The 23134-nt window shown below is 33.8% G+C and overlaps 3 protein-coding genes across 5 annotated transcripts; 2 read left to right on the forward strand and 1 right to left on the reverse strand.

Moving 5' to 3' along the window:
• On the forward strand, window positions 1–4729 carry LOC8283145 (ERBB-3 BINDING PROTEIN 1). Its single transcript, XM_002530458.2, has 10 exons — window positions 1–200; window positions 303–422; window positions 586–670; window positions 777–926; window positions 1032–1185; window positions 3460–3675; window positions 3767–3903; window positions 3990–4081; window positions 4163–4342; window positions 4426–4729. Exons 2-10 carry the CDS (start codon window positions 332–334, stop codon window positions 4503–4505), a joined length of 1185 nt encoding a protein of 394 aa, XP_002530504.1. The 5' UTR covers window positions 1–200; window positions 303–331; the 3' UTR covers window positions 4506–4729.
• Window positions 4730–5592: 863 nt separating this feature from the next.
• Window positions 5593–7738, forward strand: LOC8283144 (ran-binding protein 1 homolog b). Its single transcript, XM_048380103.1, has 4 exons — window positions 5593–5888; window positions 5970–6121; window positions 6292–6417; window positions 7248–7738. Exons 1-4 carry the CDS (start codon window positions 5719–5721, stop codon window positions 7475–7477), a joined length of 678 nt encoding a protein of 225 aa, XP_048236060.1. The 5' UTR covers window positions 5593–5718; the 3' UTR covers window positions 7478–7738.
• A 2701-nt stretch (window positions 7739–10439) lies between these two features.
• LOC8283143 (importin-11) lies at window positions 10440–22522 on the reverse strand. 3 transcript variants are annotated; one of them, XM_025159363.2, is made up of 24 exons: window positions 22009–22519; window positions 21759–21868; window positions 21297–21369; window positions 21043–21104; window positions 19604–19745; window positions 19006–19224; window positions 18838–18904; window positions 17866–18265; window positions 16877–17024; window positions 16599–16759; window positions 15985–16084; window positions 15538–15612; window positions 15113–15247; window positions 14513–14602; window positions 14061–14243; window positions 13843–13947; window positions 13436–13594; window positions 12717–12761; window positions 12392–12613; window positions 12010–12116; window positions 11875–11931; window positions 11706–11778; window positions 11367–11625; window positions 10440–10747 (listed from the first exon to the last, which is right to left on the reverse strand). In XM_025159363.2, exons 1-23 carry the CDS (start codon window positions 22147–22149, stop codon window positions 11464–11466), a joined length of 3036 nt encoding a protein of 1011 aa, XP_025015131.1. In that variant the 5' UTR covers window positions 22150–22519; the 3' UTR covers window positions 10440–10747; window positions 11367–11463. The 3 variants fall into 3 exon arrangements, with proteins under 3 accessions (XP_025015131.1, XP_048225599.1, XP_048225600.1); XM_048369642.1 differs by lacking the exons at window positions 21759–21868; window positions 22009–22519 and having other exon boundaries at window positions 19604–19740; XM_048369643.1 differs by lacking the exons at window positions 10440–10747; window positions 11367–11625; window positions 11706–11778; ... (2 more) ...; window positions 12392–12613; window positions 12717–12761 and adding an exon at window positions 12888–13215 and having other exon boundaries at window positions 22009–22522.
• Window positions 22523–23134: the final 612 nt, after the last annotated feature.

A 23134-nucleotide genomic window follows, 5' to 3' on the forward strand; every position in this document is an offset into this window, starting at 1 on the left:
GGAGAAAAAGGTTCCTATATAAGCAAACGCTGCCACAAGGACTAGAACCCTAGCTCTTCAGTGAGCCACCTCATCTTGGTTTCTTTATATATTTTGCTTTCTCTTCTCTTTTTTTCTTATCTCTGCTAAACCCTAGCTTCTTACTTTATATTCTCACCTTCCGCTTCGCCGTCAATTTTGTTTATTTATAATTTATCACTGTAGGTTTTGTTTTCCTTCTTAAATCGATTCGTTTCGTTTTCGATATTAATACTCTATTCTTTGCTTGAATTGACGTCAAGTGGTATTTCTGCTAAATTCAGGAGGAAGTTCTTTAAAGCTTATCAAAACGATGTCGGACGACGAAAGAGAGGAGAAGGAGTTGGATCTCACTTCTCCTGAAGTTGTTACCAAGTACAAAAGCGCTGCTGAGATCGTTAATAGTATATTTTCTTTCTCTTTATCCTTATTTTTACTTTATTTGAAATGCTAATGTTTGTTACTCTCTTTAAAATGATAGTATTTGTTAATTGTGTTTGTGTTATTATGTGGTTTGTGATGTATTGGGTATTGTTAGTTTATTGAGTTTGAAATCTTTATTTGCAGAGGCATTGCAGTTAGTAATTTCAGAATGCAAACCAAAGGCTAAGATTGTTGACCTTTGTGAGAAAGGAGATGCATTTATCAGAGAGTAAGTAAATTACTGAATCTCTGCTAATTGACAGTGTACTTGTCTTCTTGGTTATTTTGTTAATGATGTAAATGATTTATGGGTCTTTCTTTTTGTGTGCTTTTAGGCAAACTGGTAATATGTACAAGAATGTGAAGAAGAAGATTGAAAGAGGAGTTGCATTTCCTACTTGTGTTTCTGTAAACAATACTGTCTGCCATTGTTCTCCACTTGCTAGTGATGAGACTCTGTTGGAAGAAGGTGATGTTGTCAAGATGTAAGCTTTCTCCAACATCCTTTTTATCCCCTTTTACATGTATTGTATTTAATTTCTTGGTCACTTTGGTTAGTCGTGTGATTATGTGTTTTTACTGGGATGCAGTGATATGGGATGTCATATAGATGGTTTCATTGCTGTGGTTGGACATACTCATGTTCTTCAGGCAGGACCAGTTACTGGCAGGGCAGCTGATGTTATTGCGGCTGCAAATACTGCTGCTGAAGTTGCCTTAAGGCTTGTAAGGCCAGGAAAGAAGGTAATTTATTTCTGTAGTAATTTTCTTTTGTTTTGTAATGACTATCTTTGTGTCAATTGTTGCATTTTGTTGAGTTTCTTTTATTCACTACTCATATTTTTTGCACCATTTGCTAGTGATATGCAACAAATAAATGATTTCAGTTCATGATATCTTTGATGTGCTAGTTATAACACCTGCCCATCCTGGAATGACACTTATCGTGCCATCTAATAGGGATTGCATTTTATACCTTCTATCTTGTCCCCTAAATGATGAAGTTTTTTAGTATGCTATGGATTAACATCCAAATGATGCATTAAGTCATAGTTACTCTGATAGGGGTATCCTTGTAATGCAAGAAAATCATTTCTTTGAAGCAGCAGTTTGTATTTTTAATGTCAACAAGATCATTCCTTGTGATGCCAAAATGAGTCTCATTTCGTTTTGTGCATATTAAAATCCAACAGTTATACATTTGACTACATTTCTTTTTCCTCCTTAGTTCTTTGTTGGTCTGAATGTAAACCATTTTGAAGTTTGAAATACAGGCAACTTTGCCGAGGTGATTAATTGTTTGTTGATTTCCTCTTTTCCCTGTTGCCTAAATTTTTTCTGGCCATATTGCAACTATTTTTGGTTGATACATCTTATTCAGATTATACCTATTGTTAGCATGTGCCAACATCTCTAATCATCAAGCATTAATTAAGTACTGTTGAGCTCTCAACATAAATTTGCTGACTTTTTGTTTGTTAAGCATCTTCTAAATGATGTCATCTTATTTCTAATTTGTGTACGATATTAGCTTGCTTCAACTTCCCTTTTTCCTCTAATATTAGATGGGGTTTCATTTAGGCAGGTTAAATCCAACAAAAATAATTCGTCTGTTGTCATGATCTCTATATGATGAAAACTTTAACGGGCTAAGGACTAAGCTCCAATGAAGCTTGTTTTAGTCATAGTTACACTGATAGAGAGCATAATCTATGTTATGCCATTTTCTTTTTAGTTATTCTCGTGTGTTTTTACTTTTCTGCATTTTGTGTGTTCAATGGCCTTGGAGATATATCTTGTGTACTGTTGCACTGCCTTCTCAAGAGTTTAGCCTTTAGGTTTTTAGCAAGTGTTTTGTTGTATGCTTTACTGCAATTTGACTGGACTTTCTGAATTTACTACTTGCATTTTATATGACGGTAATTTTGGTTGCAGCTGATTTTACAGTAGCACTTAAGACTGACTGAAGATTGTGACTAGCTATGGTATCCCTAAATGATGATATATGTTTTAAAGGCCATGGGCTATCAGTGTCCAAGTGAGGCTTTTTGTCATAGTTACTCTGATAGGGCAGTTTTCCTTCTAATTATTTTTTTTCTTCCGCTGACTATTTTCTTGTGTGTAGGCCAAAGGTTAAATGACAAGTTTAGACTGGTCCTTGGTTTTAGTTAGAAAAAAATGAAAAAGTAAACCACTTCATTATCAACTTATTTTTGAAGATGATTTCTTAAGCACTATGTTTTGGAAAAATAATGTGAGCAGTGAATAATCTTAATGCTAATAGAAAGGCAACTTTGCCGAGGTGATCAGTGCAATATTGATTACCTCTTTTCCCTGTTGCCTATATTATAAATGGCTGGATTTTGTTGTTTGGGACCAATCTGTTTACTGTTGGTGTGCATTCAATCTACACTTGCCTAAATAGCCATAAAAACATTGATAACATATATAATTACTGCTAATAGAAAGGCAACTTTGCCGAGGCGATCAGTGCAATATTGATTTCCTCTTTTCCCTGTTGCCAATATTATGTATGGCTGGATTTTGTTGTTTGGCACCAATCTGTTTACTGTTGGTGTGCATTCAATCTACACTGGCCTAAATAGCCAAAAAAACATTAATAACATATCTACTTCATGCTAATAGAAAGGCAACTTTGCCGAGGTCAACAGTGCAATATTGATTTCCTCTTTTCCCTGTTGCCAACATTATGAATGGCTGGATTAGATTGTTTAGGACCAATCTATATTTTTGTGTTGGTATGCATTTAATCTCCACTGGCCTAAATACCAAAAATGCATTTATATGTATATAAATAAATGTGTGTATATTATTTATTTATTGTTAAATGATATCTGTGTCTTGCTAATTCATTTCCTTCTGATTTTATATATTTTTGTGATATTTAAATTATATTCAACTTTTAATTTAATATAATATTGTTGGTTGATTGACTTTGAAGTTCCCTCTATTTCCTGTTATGGACTGGTTCATTCTCAAGTCTTTCATTTATTGCAGAACAAGGATGTGACAGAAGCGATTCAGAAAGTTGCTGCTGCTTATGACTGCAAAATTGTTGAAGGTGTCCTCAGTCACCAGCTGAAGCAGTTTGTTATAGATGGGAACAAGGTTATACTGAGCGTCTCTAATCCTGAAACAAGAGTCGATGATGCTGAATTTGAGGAGAATGAAGTGTATGCCATAGATATAGTTACTACCACAGGTGAAGGCAAGGTAATTATGAGCCTGGTGTCTCTGAAGCTTCTATTTCTGTGATTGTCAAAGCTATTTTCGTCCTTTGACATTTCAGCATTGATTTTTGCAGCCTAAGCTGCTGGATGAAAAGCATACGACCATTTACAAGAGAGCTGTGGACAAGAATTATCACTTGAAGATGAAAGCTTCTAGATTTATCTTCAGTGAAATTAGTCAAAAGTTCCCCATCATGCCATTCACTGCCAGGTTTTTCAATTTTACATTGTTATATAGCAATGTCGTCTAGTTCTTGTTCTGTATGTCTTTACATTCATTTGAGTTTCTGTGGATAGGGCATTGGAAGAGAAAAGAGCTAGACTTGGATTAGTGGAATGTGTGAATCATGATCTTCTACAGCCATATCCTGTGCTTCACGAGAAGCCTGGTAAGAATTGTGGGAATATTTTGTTTTTGGCTTAATGTAAAGAGATTTTGACTTAAAGACTATTGAAACCGTGCGTTGCAGGTGATATTGTTGCTCATATCAAGTTCACGGTCTTGCTAATGCCAAACGGGTCAGATAGGATCACATCTCACTCTCTGCAGGAGCTGCAACCCACCAAGACAATAGATGATCCAGAAATCAAGGCCTGGTTGGCTTTGGGTACAAAGACAAAGAAGAAAGGCGGTGGAAAGAAGAAGAAAGGTAATAAGGATATGAGATGTCAGTTACTTTTGGCCTAGTTGTTCAACAGTAGCGTCATTGAGACTTGTTTTATATGGTTGCAGCTAAGAAGGGTGACAAAGCTGAGGAGTCGACAGAAGCAGAACCTATGGATGCAACAAATGGGGCCGAAACCCAAGAATGAGGCTTTAATAAATAATTATTTTATTCTGCCTTGTTTCTTTCAGTTTTGTTACTATGTTCACCTGATTGTATCTGGTTGGTTATGAAATGATTTTAAATATAGTCCCTGGACATTGAATTCCCCACCATGAAACCCATCTTGTTGCATTGATCCTGCTTAAATGTTAAATCCATACTGGAATATGAAATGGGCATCAATAATAAGCATACATACTTTTGCATAAATATCACTTTGCATTGTTAACCATCCCATCTTTCGACTGTATGCAGCCATTGAACTTGCACTTTTATGGTTTCGGGTACATGCCTGACCTGATTATGATTTATTTCTTTTCAATAAGTAATGGTTGTTTCTTTTATTATTTTTAAAAAGGTTTTACTATTTTTACCAAAAACCGTATTTGATTTCCGCCGTTGGATGCCTCGTCATAAAACCAAGTTGAATTGTGATTTGATTGAATAATAAAATATCAAATCAAATTGAAGCAAAATAAATGAGATGTTCGACTTAAATGCAATGAATAATCCTAATTTATATAATTAGTTTTAGAAAAAACTAAGATAAAAATGAAAATAGAACTCATTTAAAAAAAATTGATTAATAGATTATTGGTTGTTAAGAAAAATGTGTCAGTAAAAGGGAATTCTAAGTACCGTTCAATATTATCTTAAATAAAGTTAAAGTGAAATACATAAATAAATTCTCCATATAACTTATAGGGCATCCTTAAAAAAGAAAAAGAAAACAGCTGATAAAAATGGAAGAAAGTGAATCCTACAATGGTAAGAGAGAATAAAGTGTAGAAAATAAAAAGAAGAGAGCTCTGAAGATGGTGAAAAGAATAAAGTGAAAATAAAATATATAAAAAATAAAGTCATATGTAAGCACTCTCCAAAAAAGAACAGCTGACATGACGGAAAATGGAAGAAAGTGAGAAGAAAGGAAGAAAACATAATTTGTTATGTAATTTTCCTCCGCTTTCCCAGGAACCAAACACAAAACACACAAACAGTCAGCAAAAATATCTTTACACCTGTCACGCGCACTACATCTCGGTCCCACAATTCACGCCTCTCTCTCTCTCTCTCTCTCTCTGTTTTCAAATAATAAAACGTACTGTCATCTCTGCAAAACAAAATCCCTAACTTGCTAATTACTCTCTCTCTTTTCGCGAGAAGCTTTCACTTTTAACGGCAACAAAGTTTAAATAAAAATGGCAAGCACCGCGGCAACTAGCGATCCAGAGCACACCAGCAACAAAGAAAGAGAAGAGGAAGAGAATGCACCTGATGAGGACACCGGTGCTCAGGTTGCTCCCATTGTGAAGCTCGAAGAAGTCGCTGTTTCTACCGGCGAAGAAGATGAGGATTCTATTCTCGATCTGTACGCCCTCTCTTCTTCTTTCAATATTTCTAGCTTTTCTAAGTTATGCTAATTTTGTTTTTAACTGTAAAAAAAAAAAAGGAAAGCAAAGCTGTACAGATTTGATAAGGAGGGGAATCAGTGGAAAGAAAGAGGAGTTGGAAATGTGAAGCTGTTGAAGCACAAAGAATCTGGCAAAGTTCGCCTTGTTATGCGTCAATCTAAGACTCTCAAGATCTGCGCTAATCATCTAGGTTTCCTTCTGCTTTTGTTTTTTTTTTCTCTTAATTGGATTAGTCATTTTTAGTAATCGTTATTTAATTTTATTACTGAAAAGTGGATAAAATGTTTTAATGATTAGTTTTAAATCAATGGCTCTGATTTTTCTTTTTTCTTAAATGTGTGGACGTGTTTGGTTTTACAGTGGTCGCTTCCTTGAATGTACAAGAGCATCATGGAAATGATAAATCATGTGTTTGGCACGCCGCTGATTTTGCTGATGGAGAATTGAAGGACGAGCTCTTTTGCATCAGATTTGCTTCTGTTGAAAGTATGTTCTTTTTCTCTATTCTGTTGACACTCTTTATTTATTTTATTATTGAAATTTTCATACTGCTTTCTTCTTGGAAAACTTGGATATACGATTTAGAGAGATAGATAAATCCATGTTTGGATTTAAATACCATTCTGCTATGCACATCTTTCCTTTTGTATTTTTTGTCCATTGTCAATAGGCTATGTGTTTGTTGCCTGTGTATGCTTGCTGTGAGATAATTTAGGCTGTTATAAAATGAGCCAAGCTATTCTAATTTGTGTGCTGGATGAACTTTTCGTTGCTCTATCTTCCTTTTCTTAAATAGTTATCCAACCCATTGTAGCCCTTATTCTTTGGTGTCATGAATTGACATCTCATCATTTTGCCTTTAGTGTTTGGACTGCGTGAAACCCTCTCTTTGGCTCTAGTTTCATCCAACTCACTTCAGCATTGATATTCTAGGAGGAAAATCATGCAAGCACTACAAAAGTGCTATATTACTGGCTTTTTGTTACACTCCCAAATAGGGAAATTTTGAAACCTATTGCATGATTCTTTGCATTGGCTTATAATATTTTTCCCCTAGTACTTGTAATTGATAATTTCCATTTTAAGAGGACATAGTAAACGTTCTTCCTGCGCAAGTAATGACACGTGTTTAATCGCACAAACAATTATGTTCTCAGAAGTTCGGCTTCATGTTTTGTCAACCGGAGATATATGGTCTACTCCTATACTATACTCTTGAGACTTCCTCAGTTTCTGCTGCTTACTCTCATGTTCTGCAATTGGGTCTTAGAGTATCATCTTAATTTCTGCATTTCTGATGCTTTTGCATCTTTTAGATTGCAAAACCTTCATGGAGACGGTTCAAGAAGTGTCTGAAACTCAGGGAAAGAAAGAAGAAAGGAAGGAAGCAGAAGATGCTGCTGGATTACTTGAGAAATTGAGTGTTGGGGATAGTAAAACTGAGGAGAAAGAGAAGGAAGAGGTTCCTGTTGAATCAAAAGAGGCTGAAGGTGAGAAAACAAAAGCAGAGGCAGGAAAGGATGACCAACCTGCTTCATCAGCATAGACATCAAAGAATCTTGCTCTTCTGAGGCGGCATTGCTGACTTGGTTTCGAGTGGTTACTTGATTTCCCACAGTTTTGGGATTACGTACACAATTTTATTGATCGTGTTGGAACAGGTGGATGGCTTTTGTTTGTGTTGGTCGGTTTGAGATTGCAATTTATAAATCATGGGTCTTGGATTCTGTTTCTTGGTAAAAATCCTGGCAATTATAGTATGGATGGGTGCTTCTTAAACTTTTATGGATTCCCTTTTTCGCCTGGATTTAGATTTTCTCCTTTGTTCTTTATGTTGCTTTTGAAAGGGTCATGATTATGCATTTGCTAGCAGTTCAAACTGTTTGAAGCATCATCAGTTTACATGGGGTGAGAATGTGCATGAGCAATTTGGCGAATAACTAGGTGCGTAATCCCAGGGAACAATATAACACTCTATTTGTTTACACAGGCGTGCTGTTGGACATATATATTCACCTGATGAATTCTTATATATTTTTTATACTAATGTAATTTTTGGTAAATTTATATTATTCTTTAATTTGAACCAAAAAAAAAATTAAACATCAATTTATCATATTTTTATATTTAATATAAACGAGAATTTCTAAAATATCTGAATTAAATTTTGACTTATGAATTTAAACTAAATCTATGAGTTTTAGAATCCTTTTACCAAACAAGGGTTTAAAAATTTATTTATTTATTATACTCTCAATGTAACAGAATTTTATAAAGGGTATCAAGAAAATGATATTATGTTTAGAAAAATATTTGTCATTTATGATTATTGTTATTCATATTTTTCAAAGCTGACCTAAAATATGCCTAGGGCGCTGAGCCTGATTCCTTTCTTTTATATGAAATTGTTTTTTGGTTTTTTTATTAAATATTAGAAAATTATATAATAAATATAAAATGTGAAAAAATTTACCAATAATAAAAATATCTAAAATGAAAAATTTATTTATAAGAATATTCTATAAAATGGTCATTTATAAATATATATATTTAATTTCTTTCAGAAAAAAGATAAATATTTAATATATTTTTAACAGATATTGAATGTGAGATATATTAATTTTTATGAAACATCATTGCATTTTATTTAATTTTGAGATATTAGGGGTGAATAAATAAATAAAATATTTTATTGATTTAAGAATTTTAAAATATGTTGAGAATATTATATTAAAATAAAATTGCTATAAAGTGAAAAAAATTATATATTTGTATTATACTGAAGAGAAAAGTATATATATAGTATATTTTTGATATAAACTAAACAAAATATATGTTGATTTTCTAATATGTTTATGTTTAAATAGTAACATTATGAAATATCAATTTCTTAATATTAAAATTTAAATGAATAATTTATTAATATTTACAGTATTTACAAGTATTTTAATAATTTAAAAAGAATGTGATAAATTTATAAAATAAAAAAAAATAAGTAATAGCATAATAGAGATATGTTTAATAAAAAAATTAATATATATCAAATATAAATTAGGTATTCAATTTTTTACAAATAAAATAAAATATAAATTTTAAAAAAATCAAATAATTATACATTTACAAAATAATAATATCTTTAGGTATTTAAATTTTTTTAAAATGAAAGAGAATGCAACTCAAAAAATGCTCAATAACAGAAAATATATATTACAAAAAAAAGATATATGTTAAGTATCTGAAAATAATCTCGACCTTATGCGGAAAGTTTTTTTGATTCATATATAGAGTTTGCTTTCTTCTCTATTCTTCTGCCTCTTCTTTTCTCCTTCCTCCAACTACTTTAATCTCCCAAACTCTAGTTATAATGTCTTCCCACCATAGCTGATTCCTTTCTACTTTTTGTTTCATTGAAAACTGTTTAGATCCGACGAATCAGCAACATAAAAATTCATGTCTCATTCTTCTCTTGCTACAATGATCTGTTTAGCCATCTGCTAGTCTCTTTTGCCAAATTTGGTACCAGAATTAAACTCTCCATCCTTAAATTTTTTTTAAGTAAATCACAATAACACTTGACATCGTAGTTTGACTGGAGACTTAATGGAAAAAATAAAGAAAGGTGAAAAACAAATACTTTTAAAAAGAACAGTGATTTTTTTGAAAAAGAATAAATAAAAAAAGGTGTATTTTTATAATTGTTCAGAAAAAATGGGTAACCGGTGATCTTTTTAAGAGCCTAACTGGAAGTGTATATTTTTGTATATTCATAAGGATTTGGCCTAGACTGGATCGAACATACTCTCACTCAACCGGATGGGTCTTTGGACCTAAATAAATTAACCTTATGCTTTTAGGATAGTGTGTTCCAAGTTAATTTTTTTAAACTGTTTTAAAAAAATAAAAATTAAATGTATGCTTTTAAAATAAATTTGATAGAAATAATTTATGATAAATACATAAAAGAATTAATCAATTAAATTAAAAAAAAATTTATATTCATTCCTACATCAGTAAACCCAGTGAAACATAGAGCAGGAAAGCTGCACTCAAACAGGTGCTTCAGCAGCTGTAGCAAAATACATATTTTTCTTCTCATGGTAGCTAGAGAGGAGATAATTGAGCCAAAAAGAAAGAAAGAAAGAAAGCTAGCAAAATGATTCTCAAAAGCCAATTTGAATCTAAACTGTGATTCTCTGCAGTGTGCAGTTTAGTTGCCATCAAAGAGGAAGTTGACAAGTAGAATATGTATAGTATTTGGAAATGAGTTGGCAGTTGGATTGGTAGGAGGATTACAAGTGTCTGTCATTCATACATTTTAAAGGAAGAAAAAAGAAAAAGAACACAAATAAAAATTGCACGCAGCCACTTGAAATACTCTTTTCAGCCGGAGTTTCTTTCAAATAATCACAAGCCCGCAATCAATATTACAATGACCAGAAAAACAGAAATTAGTGAAGGAAATTGTTCAGAACTGCGTAAAGAAGATACAGTACAATATACGCCCTCTCTCCTCTATAACATTTTCTTTTTTTTTTTTTAATTTCATTTGTGAGTAATGACAAAAACCTATAATTAATTAAAACCCTGCGGCCGTTATGCCTGAATAAGTAGGCAAGAAAGGGCCAGCAAACTATTTACAGAAATCTCATTTTGCCGATAAGGGCATATACAAATGATTTCCGGAAAAAAGAAAAGTAAAAGAAGAACTTGCCCACTCTTTGTTTTTCCCCTCTCAATAACAATCAAAGAAAAAGAAACAAAAATCCTAACCAAGAATGTGGAAACCACCAGCTAAGTCACCAAAGCATCACCACACCTAGCATTAGAATAACAAGTAAAATGATATCAGAGTTAATCTACAGGATACCAGCTACAATAATGAACTGGTCGTTGTTATAAAAAGGGAGGGGATATAACCTTTATACTCCCTCTATCAGTTTAGTCAAGGTTGTGGTAGGTTTGCTTAATAAACTTGCTTTTTGCTATTTTATTTTACAATACCAAAAAGAAAGCAGGCAAAGAATCCATTTAGCAGGCTCCCAAGTATCAGTTCACTAACATACAAAAGCATAAGCTATTAAGAAAACATTTGCAAGCTAACTAAACAGAGCCTAATACAAATCCAATAAATCTAAGTGTAGTCCTTGATTATTGATTTTTTTCGGATAGGGGGTGTGTGCGAGTTGTTTATTTCAAGAATAGGCTGGATTATAATCCAGCGAATTACTTCTGAATAAATTGAGAAATCATCTTTAAGAACCATGGCACTTTGTGATGCATGGATAAGTAAGTATGCTTTGATTCTCTATCAACCAATAATGGGGTTTCATTGGCCTTAAGATAATGTTAGATGACTCGAGGGAAGTTTTTACTATTAAAAAGAGGGGATAAATCAAAGAATAACTATTCTGGTTTGATCAAGAATCAAGACTTACCTACATCTCCCTTAATGCATGAAACAAATAAAAGAATTGAAAGAGCCATGAGCATGACATCATCACTTGATCTGAAAAGAATCTCTGCAGCATGCAGCTATGGCATCTTCAAAGCCTGTTTCAATTGTGCTAGTGCTGCAGGATGCATTCTACTAATGGCTGAACTAAAACATTCACCATGAAGAGTAGCGCATGTTTGAAGATTCTCACGCACCGAGTTCTCTAGTGACAGTCGGTTGATAGGGTCTGCTAAACTTATCTGAAGACAACAAATCCACTGGCATAACTATTCATTCTTTATCAGAATCTGGAACTTGGGCATATTTCAGGAATATTCACCTGTCTTTTTCTGAACTCTTTGCTTGGAACAATGTCCTCCCCATGAGACATGCTGGAGCTCATGTTATCACCACTGTCATTCATAATGAAAAGATAAGATTGTCAACTAAAAATTAACTGAATAAAAGTGCAATCAAACAAATCAAGCTAAATGCACAAAACATCTAACCTGGACTCCTCCTCAGTTTGATCATCATTTCCACCCAGAATAACACTTGTACATACACTGCATGGATAATTAAACATCAAAACAGGTAAAGCAAAGTGATTCAAAATGGACCGTGGACAAAGATTGAATTCACACCTAAGGATCTGATCAAGTTTATCAAGCACTTGAGGCAATTTTAGTGTCAAAATTATTGAAAGCGCTAAGCCAAATATCTTTCTCTGGTTAGAAGATGCACTATCTACCTGCACCGTAATAGTAAAATGAAGCAGTGAGACTTACCAATCATTAATCACTGGGAAAAGTCTCAGGAATATACATATCAATTATGATTCATCAACATACATTTTATTCCTTCCCCAGATAATATGGATGCATGAACTACAATTAATCCATAACTAGCTCTATGCATAACCAAATATAGTCTAAAATGATATAAGTTAAAATGATTAAACAAAATTAGAGGAGTGCTAAGTCCAACAATCGTATAAAGTATTCAATAATTTCAAGATCCACTGACCTTGTCAAGCCATAGGTCAACTAAACAAAGAAGTATATTTTCTTCAATTTGAATGCCTGCTTGCTGGAGGAGCAATGGAAGAGATGGTTCTGCTGTCAATTGGCCAAGGTAATTGGTATTCATCACTAAAATCCTAGCCAGTATTGCAGCAGAAGATACTTTAACAGCTGTCTTGGAAGGCTCACGGTCATCTCCTCCGCTCAAACATATAACAATTAATTTCTAGCAACAAGAATAGAATGCGGTTAAGAAAATCCAAGAGCATAAGAATCCTGGATTATGTATTTAATTCAACAAAAATCTGCACAGACAAGGAACTTCTTACTTGTAAGGTACTGCTAATCAATGGTGGCACTTCTACTGGGAAACACTGCAAGAGATTGCAAGTTATCGCAAATCCAATAACAATTTATGGGAACACACAGGAACCTTCTTTACAGATTTCAGTATAATTATTGAACTTCAGTAGTATTCATCATGCAACTTAGAGGAACACTCGAAAAAGAATCGTTTTTTCATTTTCAACTTAATTTTACTGCACAAATTAAATTTCAGTAGTTTGTACAACAATCATGAAAATTCACAATTTGTTACAATAAGATATCCATCTCCAGCTTGCCAGAAGCACAAGATGGCACCCCAAGTCAGCTGTGCGCAATTGGGCCCATAAAATTGTGCCATTTGAAACATTTAAACCAAGTTATCTCACTTTATCAAACCTTCAATTAAAATCCACTGGAAGATATAGATAAAAAGGAGAATGATGATTGTGAAGAAAAATGGAGAGAAGAATATGTAACTTTGAATTGGCCCAAATAGATGACCTGGAAGTCCAAAGCAAGTTTATGGTGAGTTAGATATAAGAATCCAGCCTTGAAACCTTGTTGCAACAATGTGTCCTCTGATGTTTTGTATAAAAAAATGAAATTTAGAAACCATGATGAAACAAAATAATAAATTTGGTGACTATGGATGAAATTTACTTATTATGTCTCAGTAACTGTACTTGGGAAATTTAGACACGGAAGTTTTAAGAACAAGTACCTGTATTAATATATCAATGCCAGGAAGTATTGAAAGTAGGCCTCTATCATTGACATTTCCAACAATCAGATCAAGAAGTTTAGCCACAGTGGAAGCATGCACAGTTAGAAATTCAGTCCCACCCAGAATTATGTAACTCTCAAGTATATTTACTGCAACCTGTGATTTTCAGGGCAAATAAAATTCAGAAAATGCTGGCTAGAAAAGATAAAAGACAAGAACAGAAATTTTCAAAAATGATGTAAACCATAAAACAATTTAAGAGCATCCATATACGGGTAACTGATTGTTAACATATACAATTACTGGTCGATAATTCGGCAAATCTAGGTACGAGATTATACATATAATAACATATTAATGCACGTAAAATGTATTACATGCTCATTTGACCCAGTGAAGCTAACCTGCAAGTGATCGAAACTTCTTTCCATGACTTCCACCAGACATGGAAAGTATGCTAACAGCTGAGGCACCATTGCAGGAGCATGTGAGAGCGTGGCTTCCCATAGCTACAAAATTAAGCAGAACACAGTTGTTATGATTTATTTAAATAGCAAAAGCAGCCATTTTTTCTTCCTCGTCAATTCTTCTTCAAAAGATATAAACTCGTCAGTCAACTAACCAGCATGATGTCCTCTAGAAGATTGAGTTCATCTGGGTTATTTATATCAATTCCCCTTTGCAGAATAGGCAATAGTACATTGTAGCAACTGGGTGACTGATAGCCAAGTGCAACCACAAAGTTCCGCAAAGCAATTAGAAGCTGAATCTGTAGAAGGCTCTCGCCAGAAGATTCCTCCCAAACCTTTCAAGCAACAAAACAATTAATGGCACCAAAAGGCCAAAATCAGATATTTATTGAAAATGTACCCCAATAACTACCTAGCTCAACCTCATATATAAAATCAGGATTTCTCAAAGCATCTGCGCAGTGCTAGCTCAGGAGCAATTATCCACTCAGCATAAAACCAATCTTTGATAATCATGCCTTTGTCCATGTCAATGGGCATATTACGTGCACCAAACTATTTTAGCATTAAACACAAGGAAGAAAAAGTAACACAGTTTCAATACCTTCTGAAAGAATTCCACCAACTTGTTTGCGAATGGAATGACTTCACTAACATATCCAATTAAAACAGAGATCAAATTCAAAACCTGCACCTGAAATTCAATGATAGGAGACGCGAAACTCAAGTTAGTTTATGAAAAGTAAGTCAAATGGAAGGGAAAATGAGAAGTGATTAAAGAAAAAACAATCCAGAGTAATTATGCTGCTAGCAGAATTGATGCTTGCAAATATGCAGAACTAAATAACTTTTAACATTTAACAAGATGAATAGCCAGATGCATATCTTCTGCAAGACAAATTTCCAAGAAAGCAATAATGGGACATAGTAATCTGCCGGTCCACACAAAGTTCATATCTTCTATACAAGATAAAGAACTTCAAAAACTGGAGATGCATGACAAGATTTCATGATATTTAAGTGCACATCATACCTCATAACTCATCTAAAATCTGAAAAAGTAAATGCTTGATAGTCTTTACTCATGGTGCAATATGATAAGTAAAATAATTGAAATATGAAAGAAAACAATGACAAGTAGCCATTATAGAAGTAGTGTTGAAGCACACACAAAAACTGAACATTAACCTAAACACCATCTAACCTTTGAATCAAACTCTTGAACCTCCTCAATCAGCTTAAAACATGAATCCCAACAAATAGGAAGGAGATCTGCAAATTCTTTTTCGGAGAAGTTTGCGTCTTCAATATGCAAACACAAAGACCGGCAAGCTGCCAGCTACAGCAATTAATGCACAACTTTTGTCATTGAACAGAACGCAAAGACGGAAATCTAGGAGGCACAGAACTATCAACCTATTCTGACAAATTTAAAAGAAAGGAAAAAAAGAGAAATAAAGCAAAAACAAAACATGACGTGATTAAGAGAGCTAAAAAAATCATAAATTGCTGCTCCAGGCAGACAAATGAAGGTGGTCTAGGTGTCACCAACTTGCATTGTGTCTGACAGAGAACTGCTCTTGGAATCCATAATAACCTCTCTAAGAGAGGTGAATTTGCAGGCCATACCTTGACAGACAGATCTTTGTCTTGTAGCAGTCTGATCAATCCACAGTACACTGGTCTTTTTATTTCATCTTTAATCTGCCAAGAGACAGTGATAAGTGACCGTTCATATCAAATACCTTTTCACCTCAGTGGGACACTACAATCTGACATGTTCTTTTATATTATAGAACAAGCATGCAGGAGTCTTAAATCCTAATAGAAGTATACATGACAAGACCAGTTTATTCACAGTAGCACTGACACACAGATGAATAAGTTTTAGTTAGCCATTCATTAGGCGAGCCACATTAAGAGCAACTTCTAGTGACTATCATGACACTAATCACCATATTGAGGAGAAACGTCCATAAAATTGAATACACAATTGCATGCATTGCTGACAGAAATATAATATCACAATTACTTCCTGTAGACATGTATATCATGCAGCTTAGAAAATACTGGTACCTCAGAAACCCATTGTCCCAATATTAATGCAACTTTCCGATGGATGATACGCATATTTGGATGATCATTTGACAGTTCAAGGGATAAAGCACCATTAAACCTGCAATCATCGGTTTCAGGGGGAAGAATATGTCATTATATGATCTGACAAACATAACACTAGAATGGCTAAATTTGGTAGCGAAAATGCTAGTTAATAGATTAATGCATTTACAGCATTTCCCCCAGGTAAAGCATCAAGCCATTGACCAAAAGACAAAAACAGTGAACTGCTAGTTGTCAGCATTACTCCTGATAGTTTACTAGAGCTGAAGAACATAACATAAGCCAGCAATGAAAAAACAAACTTGATGAGATCTGTCACAGAAGTTCTCCTATCTATGAAACCTTTTCTCATCCACAAAATCTAGCATTAGGATTAAACAAGTTCAGTAGCCAGCAGAAATATCATTCTGTAACAGAGAGCACGGTAGAAATGCAGCGGAGTAATAAATTGCAATTGCAAAACACAGCCTTAAATGTAAAAATAATTGATTGCAACCGAAACTAATTCATCCAAAGACATATGGAGTGATGAAAAATACTAAAGCTTTGCAACAAGGAAATCAGAATACCAATCTTTGAAGCTTAGGTAGTTTGACAACTCATAGTAAACATATGCAGCAGCACCATAAGCAGCATCTTTAAGAAGCAACCCCGAAGTGACATCAGTAACTGATGATGGGCAACCATTCATTGCTTCTCGAAGGATAGATACCACCACAGGACCTAACAGCTAAAAGTAACAATGAAGAAGAAAAATATAAGCCTTAAAAAAATTTTATTGAACATGTTAAGCATGCAATGTTTCTGCAAAAATTGTTAAAGAACCACAAAAGTAAATTCCACCTACTTGGCTATGGTTTTCAAACAATACAATGTACAATGCTTCAGCACAAGGCCTCAGTTTTTCAGTCCACTGAACCACATCTTGCTCATGATGAAAATATTCAGGGTTCTGGTACAACTCCTCCAAATCACTTGCTGTTAGAACAAAATACCTGTCAAAACATCAATTACACATTTACTCATAATTTTTAACAAGATCTAGTGTTATAAGATGAAAGTGCACAAGTAAATTACAAATTATCTGCCAATAATTCTTGAATGATGTGAAATGAAAACCAGCAGGCAGGTGCCATATGTGGCTTTCAATGATGAAATCAAAGATTTCTCCTCGTGCGATTGCTAGAGCCAAAGCCTTACCACTCTCATTATATCCATGCCATTTTGGTTCCCCCATAACTCGCACCCATGAGTTCTGGTATGGTCAGGCAGATTATTGTTGCCAAAACCATTACCAATAAACATCTAGAAGTAACTAGGACAAAGAAGCAAGAAGCACTAGTGTTCAAACTACAAATTTGCAAATAAACACAACTACATCTTAATTGTATATTCATGCGCATACTTTTCATATTCTAATGACTTGAACAGAAGTGTTTCAAGGTTTTCCTACAAGATACTATGGAATTGAAGCAAATGATGCAAGTACAAGACATTTAATGCCACATGGAACATGCATTTCACAAATTTATATACAGACCAAAGACATTTCTCCAAATTTATACTTGGTATTGTGATTGTCAAAGCAAAGCCTTAGGACTTTAAATTAAGAAATGACCAAACAAGTTACAATAATGCAACAGTTGTTGACCAATGGTTTCTATCATTAACCAGCAATCCTTCTTTTGCAGGATAAAATTCAGAATAGAAATTCAATATTCTAAATGTGGCAATTAACTCAAACAGGAATATAACACCTCAAACTTTCAAGTAAGAAATTCCAAGAGTCATCCGTAACAAAACTATGAAGCTAAGCATAGGCTAGGGCGCCATTACCTCCTTATTAATACGTTGCATAGATGTACTAAGCGTTCACCCGGGAGAAGTGAAGTGAGGACACCACCAACAACATGAGAGATATTTTTTTTCACCTGCTCTAATGTATTTGTGTTTTCATCCATCACTCGACCAGTAAGAACTGGCTTATATTCCTTACATTCAAGTACACACTTTACCATTACCATGCACTGAATAAGGAACTGCTCAAATGATAATAAATCAGGCTCAGGCTCTGCAATCTTGTTTAAACAGAAATCCACAACAAGTGGAAGGACGGATTTATCACCAAATGAATAAGGATGCCTGCCCTGAATTACAATTAAAACCTTCATCAACTTCGTGCATGCCCTCTTAATAAAATCCAAGAATTTTGAACGTCCCTTCTGAAAAGATGAATCTGCAAAAATGAGAGAATGCATTAACTAGTTTTAACAATAGACTTGCGACCTGAAAAAGTGATATGAGATGCAAGTGAAAAGGCTTTTTTCCCCCTTTACTAGATTATATGTATGACGATTACACTATTAAAACGAGGTAAAATTAAATATTTCTCTAAGAATTACAATAGGAAATATGACATTTTAGGAGCCAAAGAAAAAGTATTAGTGGAAAGAACCCTACCTGTCACCATGTACACAAGGAGCATAAACAGCAGGAAGCGAATTTATTATGCTCATGAAATGCACATTGTGGATGGATGACGTCGAACAAGTAAAGTTAATCCATTATTTGTCTATACTTTCTTTTGTTCATATCTTGTAAAGCTATTAGAGCTTATCTACATTGGTTTCAGTCTGTGAACTTCTTTTTCATAATCTTAGGACTAGTGGTTAACTTAGCAATAATAGTAATTCTATATTTTCGAATACTCCATAAGTGCTAATAATTAGGATCGCCTCCAAATCCTACATCCCCATGAATGCATGTGTGACACAAATTAATTGTCAAAAAACAATAGGGTCATCTCACAGTATGGAAGCAATGACTGAATGGCATTTAAGAGCATAGGAGAGACCTCCTTCACTGGTCGGACTTCCTGCACCACATAAAAATTGAAAAATGTAAACTGCTCGCTTCCAGGTTATTAGCAGTTACAAGTCATCAAACTCATAGAGATAGAGAATCCTAAAAAAGCACCTGTACACTTTTAGCATCACTTTGAAACCCTGAAACTATCAGCTGGCGTATAATCTTTGAACACAACAACCATCTTTCACTAATTAGATAAAGCTCGTCATGATGCTGTTCCAGAGCATTTGGATTGTAGCTTTGAGCAAGTGCTGAAAAACCATGTAATATGGTCTGCACATCACTCTGCCATAGGCGCCAGCAATAATCAAAGAAGTGGGATGATATCTGCCATTGAATGTTTGTGAATGCATCATCCTCTTATGAGACAGAAATATAAGTCAAGAGTATTGTATAAGAAAAGAGAGCTTGTACAATATTGGCAAGAAAACCAAGCAAGATCATATGCACTAACTGATCATGAAAAGCCTGCCAATAACTAATATCATTGTAAGGCCTGAGTGCTCTTTCTATTGCCAAGGGTATGCATAATCTTATTATGACTGCTATTGCTTTTTTTATCCCATAGAATTAACACAAGATTTAATCAGTAAATTTCAAAAGAAGTTGGCTTTTGCTTCGCCCGGCTAGATAGCATAGACTAATTAAGCAGATTGGACAAACAGAGCAAAATGACAAGATGAAACTATAGATTCAGTAGCTATACCTCTGCAAAGTTCCTCTGGTCTGCAGTTAGACGTTTTGTGGACAATTCTTTCAAGGTTCGAAAGAGAATCATGAATATCCTGTGAGATGTGAGAACATCTGCTGACTGAAGCTGGTGCGCTAAGACTGAAAAGAGCTCTGGCCTAAATATATCATGTCAGAAGATAAATGAAGATAATTATCCTAATGGAGGCAATCAATAAATGAGAAGATTGACAGAACAAGGAGAATATAAATTGGATCAGTAGGCAGATTCTGGACCTATTAAAATTTGGAGGTGAAATTTCTTTCAACATTATATTCTACCATTGTCTACCTACAAACAATTTAGGCCTTCCATAACCCCCCACCCAAATTAACAAAGGAGCACTCAACAAATCTTATCCATAGTCCACAGTAGTTGGGATCCACCAGAACTCATATTTCCTCAATCAGATATAACCAGTTTATCATGGCATTAAGATCAGCTCATAAATGCCCTTGAAACAAATTATTCTTCAAGCTTCTTCATGGCATTTTGTTTTGTCCACATTTTATCATATTTTTACAAAATGAAAACTAGCAGAAACTATGACCACCTGGCAGTCATCATGTTCCAACTTCAACAGTAGAAAGATGTAAGGCAAATGGAATTATATCACCATGGGATGTGGAACCAAAACAATGACACAAAACAGAAGTTAGTATAGTTTTCTTAAAGCACTTTTGGTATTGAAATTGGGAATCGAATGCAAATTTTAATAGGATCCCTTTTCCCTGATTGGTATGCAAAGAACCCAAGCTTTCCATGATATTTTGACATTTGAATAACTTGAATTTACTGGAAATAAAAGTCACCTATAAGCATAAAAATCCTCAAATTTCATAAATTATTTTAGAAAGAAAATTGGAATAGAATCTTTTGTATCTAGAAATCCTGTCTCCAAGGCATACCAAACATATGCCCTTTGACTACAGAGTCAAAATAAAGTAATAACAAAGAAACTTTGTTGTGTCCACCCCTTTATTTAATTGCCGTATTACTGCACAATGCATTGTTAAATATCAGGAATCTGTATAAATGGTAATTGCATCATCACTTTCTCCATCACTGATTAGAATGTTAGTTAAGGTACTCCAGAAATTGCTCATGAATCTAAAACATACATAAGGGTACAATAGACTGGTTAATTTCCTTCATTTTGCAATAGAAGAGCATCACAGAAGTTTAAAGAACTTGAACATTCCAACCCCAAGTTTCTTACTGAACATCAAACTGCATCTTTAAAGAAACAAACATCAGACAAGCTTCAGGCTACAATGTTTAAAATTCTAAATTTAGTCATGCTTGCCGCAACTTACACCTTAAAATTCTCAAAAACATAAACAGAATAAATTGACCATCAAGTATCAAAAGCAATTAAACAGAGAAAAAAATCATAACATAAGTAAAAGATATACCATTCTTTTGGATAATCGAAACGAGCAATTTTGGCGATGAGCACAGACAGCATTACAGCTATCTGACATGATGAAAACACAGAAAAGCATACTCAATTAGCTAAATTAATTCCTAAACCGAATAAATTGCCAAGGCATATAGAGTGATACAAAGCAAATGCCACTTTTGTATGCTCTAAAATGCACCAGAATAACGCAAGATAAAAAGGAAGGGGGGAGGGGGAGGAGGAAAATAGAAAAGTTTTGAACAACACCTTATCATTCTCTTCTCTCAAATATGACAAGAGTTTTTGTCGCAAATGGTTTTTCTCCTCACTGCTTATTCCCCTGCACACATAGTATACACATTCACATATAATACCAACTCCAGTGAATGTCATATAGTACTTGAAAATAGACCAAAAGGCCTGTTTGGAATAAGCCATTTGAAAGAATTCAACACAATATCACCTTTGAAATGATATTTTTTTCAAAATGCCTTCCAAGTTGAAAGAACTGAATTCATGCAACTAAGACCTTCCAAACATGAAAACTAATTAAGCAGAATTCAATTACATTGAACTTTAGCAATTTTTAGACTTTCCAAACACTAAGTAAAACAAATGCAATTTCATATTAAAACTAAAGCCGCAACTAGAGTATAAACTTGTAAAAAACTTCACAAATAACAAAAGGCAAAGTTCAAGAACACTTAGTTGGTAAAAGCACTATCTTACGAAGAATCTCGCCGGTTCCTCCAATATCGGTTGATACTATTCTTGAAATAAACCGAAGCTAACAAGCGAACATCGATTTGAGATACTAAATCTTTTGCAGTTATCACTTCCTGCATTAACATAAAATGCACAAGCTCGTTAACGCGTCAAACGATATATAATATAAATAAAATCAACACGCATTACAAGAAAGAAAGCCAAAACTAAAACCCTAGAAAATGAGAGAAAACCAAAAGAGATTGTATGTTACCATTAGGCAAGAGCAGAAACCAGGCCTACTCTCAAACTCAGATAGCGCCGTCTCGGCTGGTCCGCGTACTCTCTGGTCGCCGCTCATTGAATTAGTTAGCATCGAGTATATCATCGGCAAATCAGAACCTGATAGCGCCATCGCTGTGCTTTTTTCTGAAGATTCTTTTCAGTTACAGTCAGTAAATCGGATCCAATAATGTTTTTGCGTAATGAAAATAATTAGAAATGATAATAGCGGAGAGTTTCTTTCTTAAAACAAAATTAAAAAAAAAAAAAACGGTTTTGGGTGTTTCCTTTTTTTCTATATTAGAATGGTGATGTTGTATTGTTGTGGAGTGTGAAATTTATTGAAGAGTTTTAATGACTGATTCTTGTTCTTCTCTTCTGTTCTTTCTGCGTTTAAGCACAAAACGGTAAGGGAAAAATAAGAAGCAAGAGCTGAGCTGGTCACTGTTCTGTTTTTGTGCTGCTTTGGTGTTAAGAAACTTTGGCTTTGTTTGATTGGATAGAAGTGAGGAGAAAAGAAAAGAAAGGAAGGAAAGAAAGCTAAATAAAATTATATTTGCTAAATTTATTTGAAATTAGCTTTTCAGAAGAAAATTATTATTATACATAGAAGTGAATTTATATATTTTAAAATAAAATTATATTATTATAAAAATAATTAGAAAATATAATAATACTATAAATTTCTATTGATTTTAAATCGCCTTAGTAAAATTTTAATAATTGTCTTTAGCTTTTATATAATATGGAAAAGATAAAAAAAACTTTAAGAAATAAATTATTTAAAAATATATAATCATAAAGATTATAAAGTACATCTAAATACTTGAATAATATCAATTTATCTAATTTTACCAATAAAATCATAAATAAATACATAAAAAGAAGTCTTTAGGAAGTTAAATCACATCATTTTTTTTTTCCTTTTTAATTTTATGTCTTTTCCTTCCTACAGTCAGTGCACCAAACACAGTGTTTGAGAATTCTGATAGGCTGTGGGCGAGCCTACATTCTCTATGATGCAACTCTACTATTTAGCCATTTTCAAATGCAAATGTGGTAGTAAAAAAATAATTGTCCACCTATATATCAAATCTAAATATATATCAATTATTCAA

This window comes from Ricinus communis, chromosome 10 (genome assembly GCF_019578655.1).
Source record: "Ricinus communis isolate WT05 ecotype wild-type chromosome 10, ASM1957865v1, whole genome shotgun sequence".
In the NCBI taxonomy this organism is placed as follows: domain Eukaryota; kingdom Viridiplantae; phylum Streptophyta; class Magnoliopsida; order Malpighiales; family Euphorbiaceae; genus Ricinus; species Ricinus communis.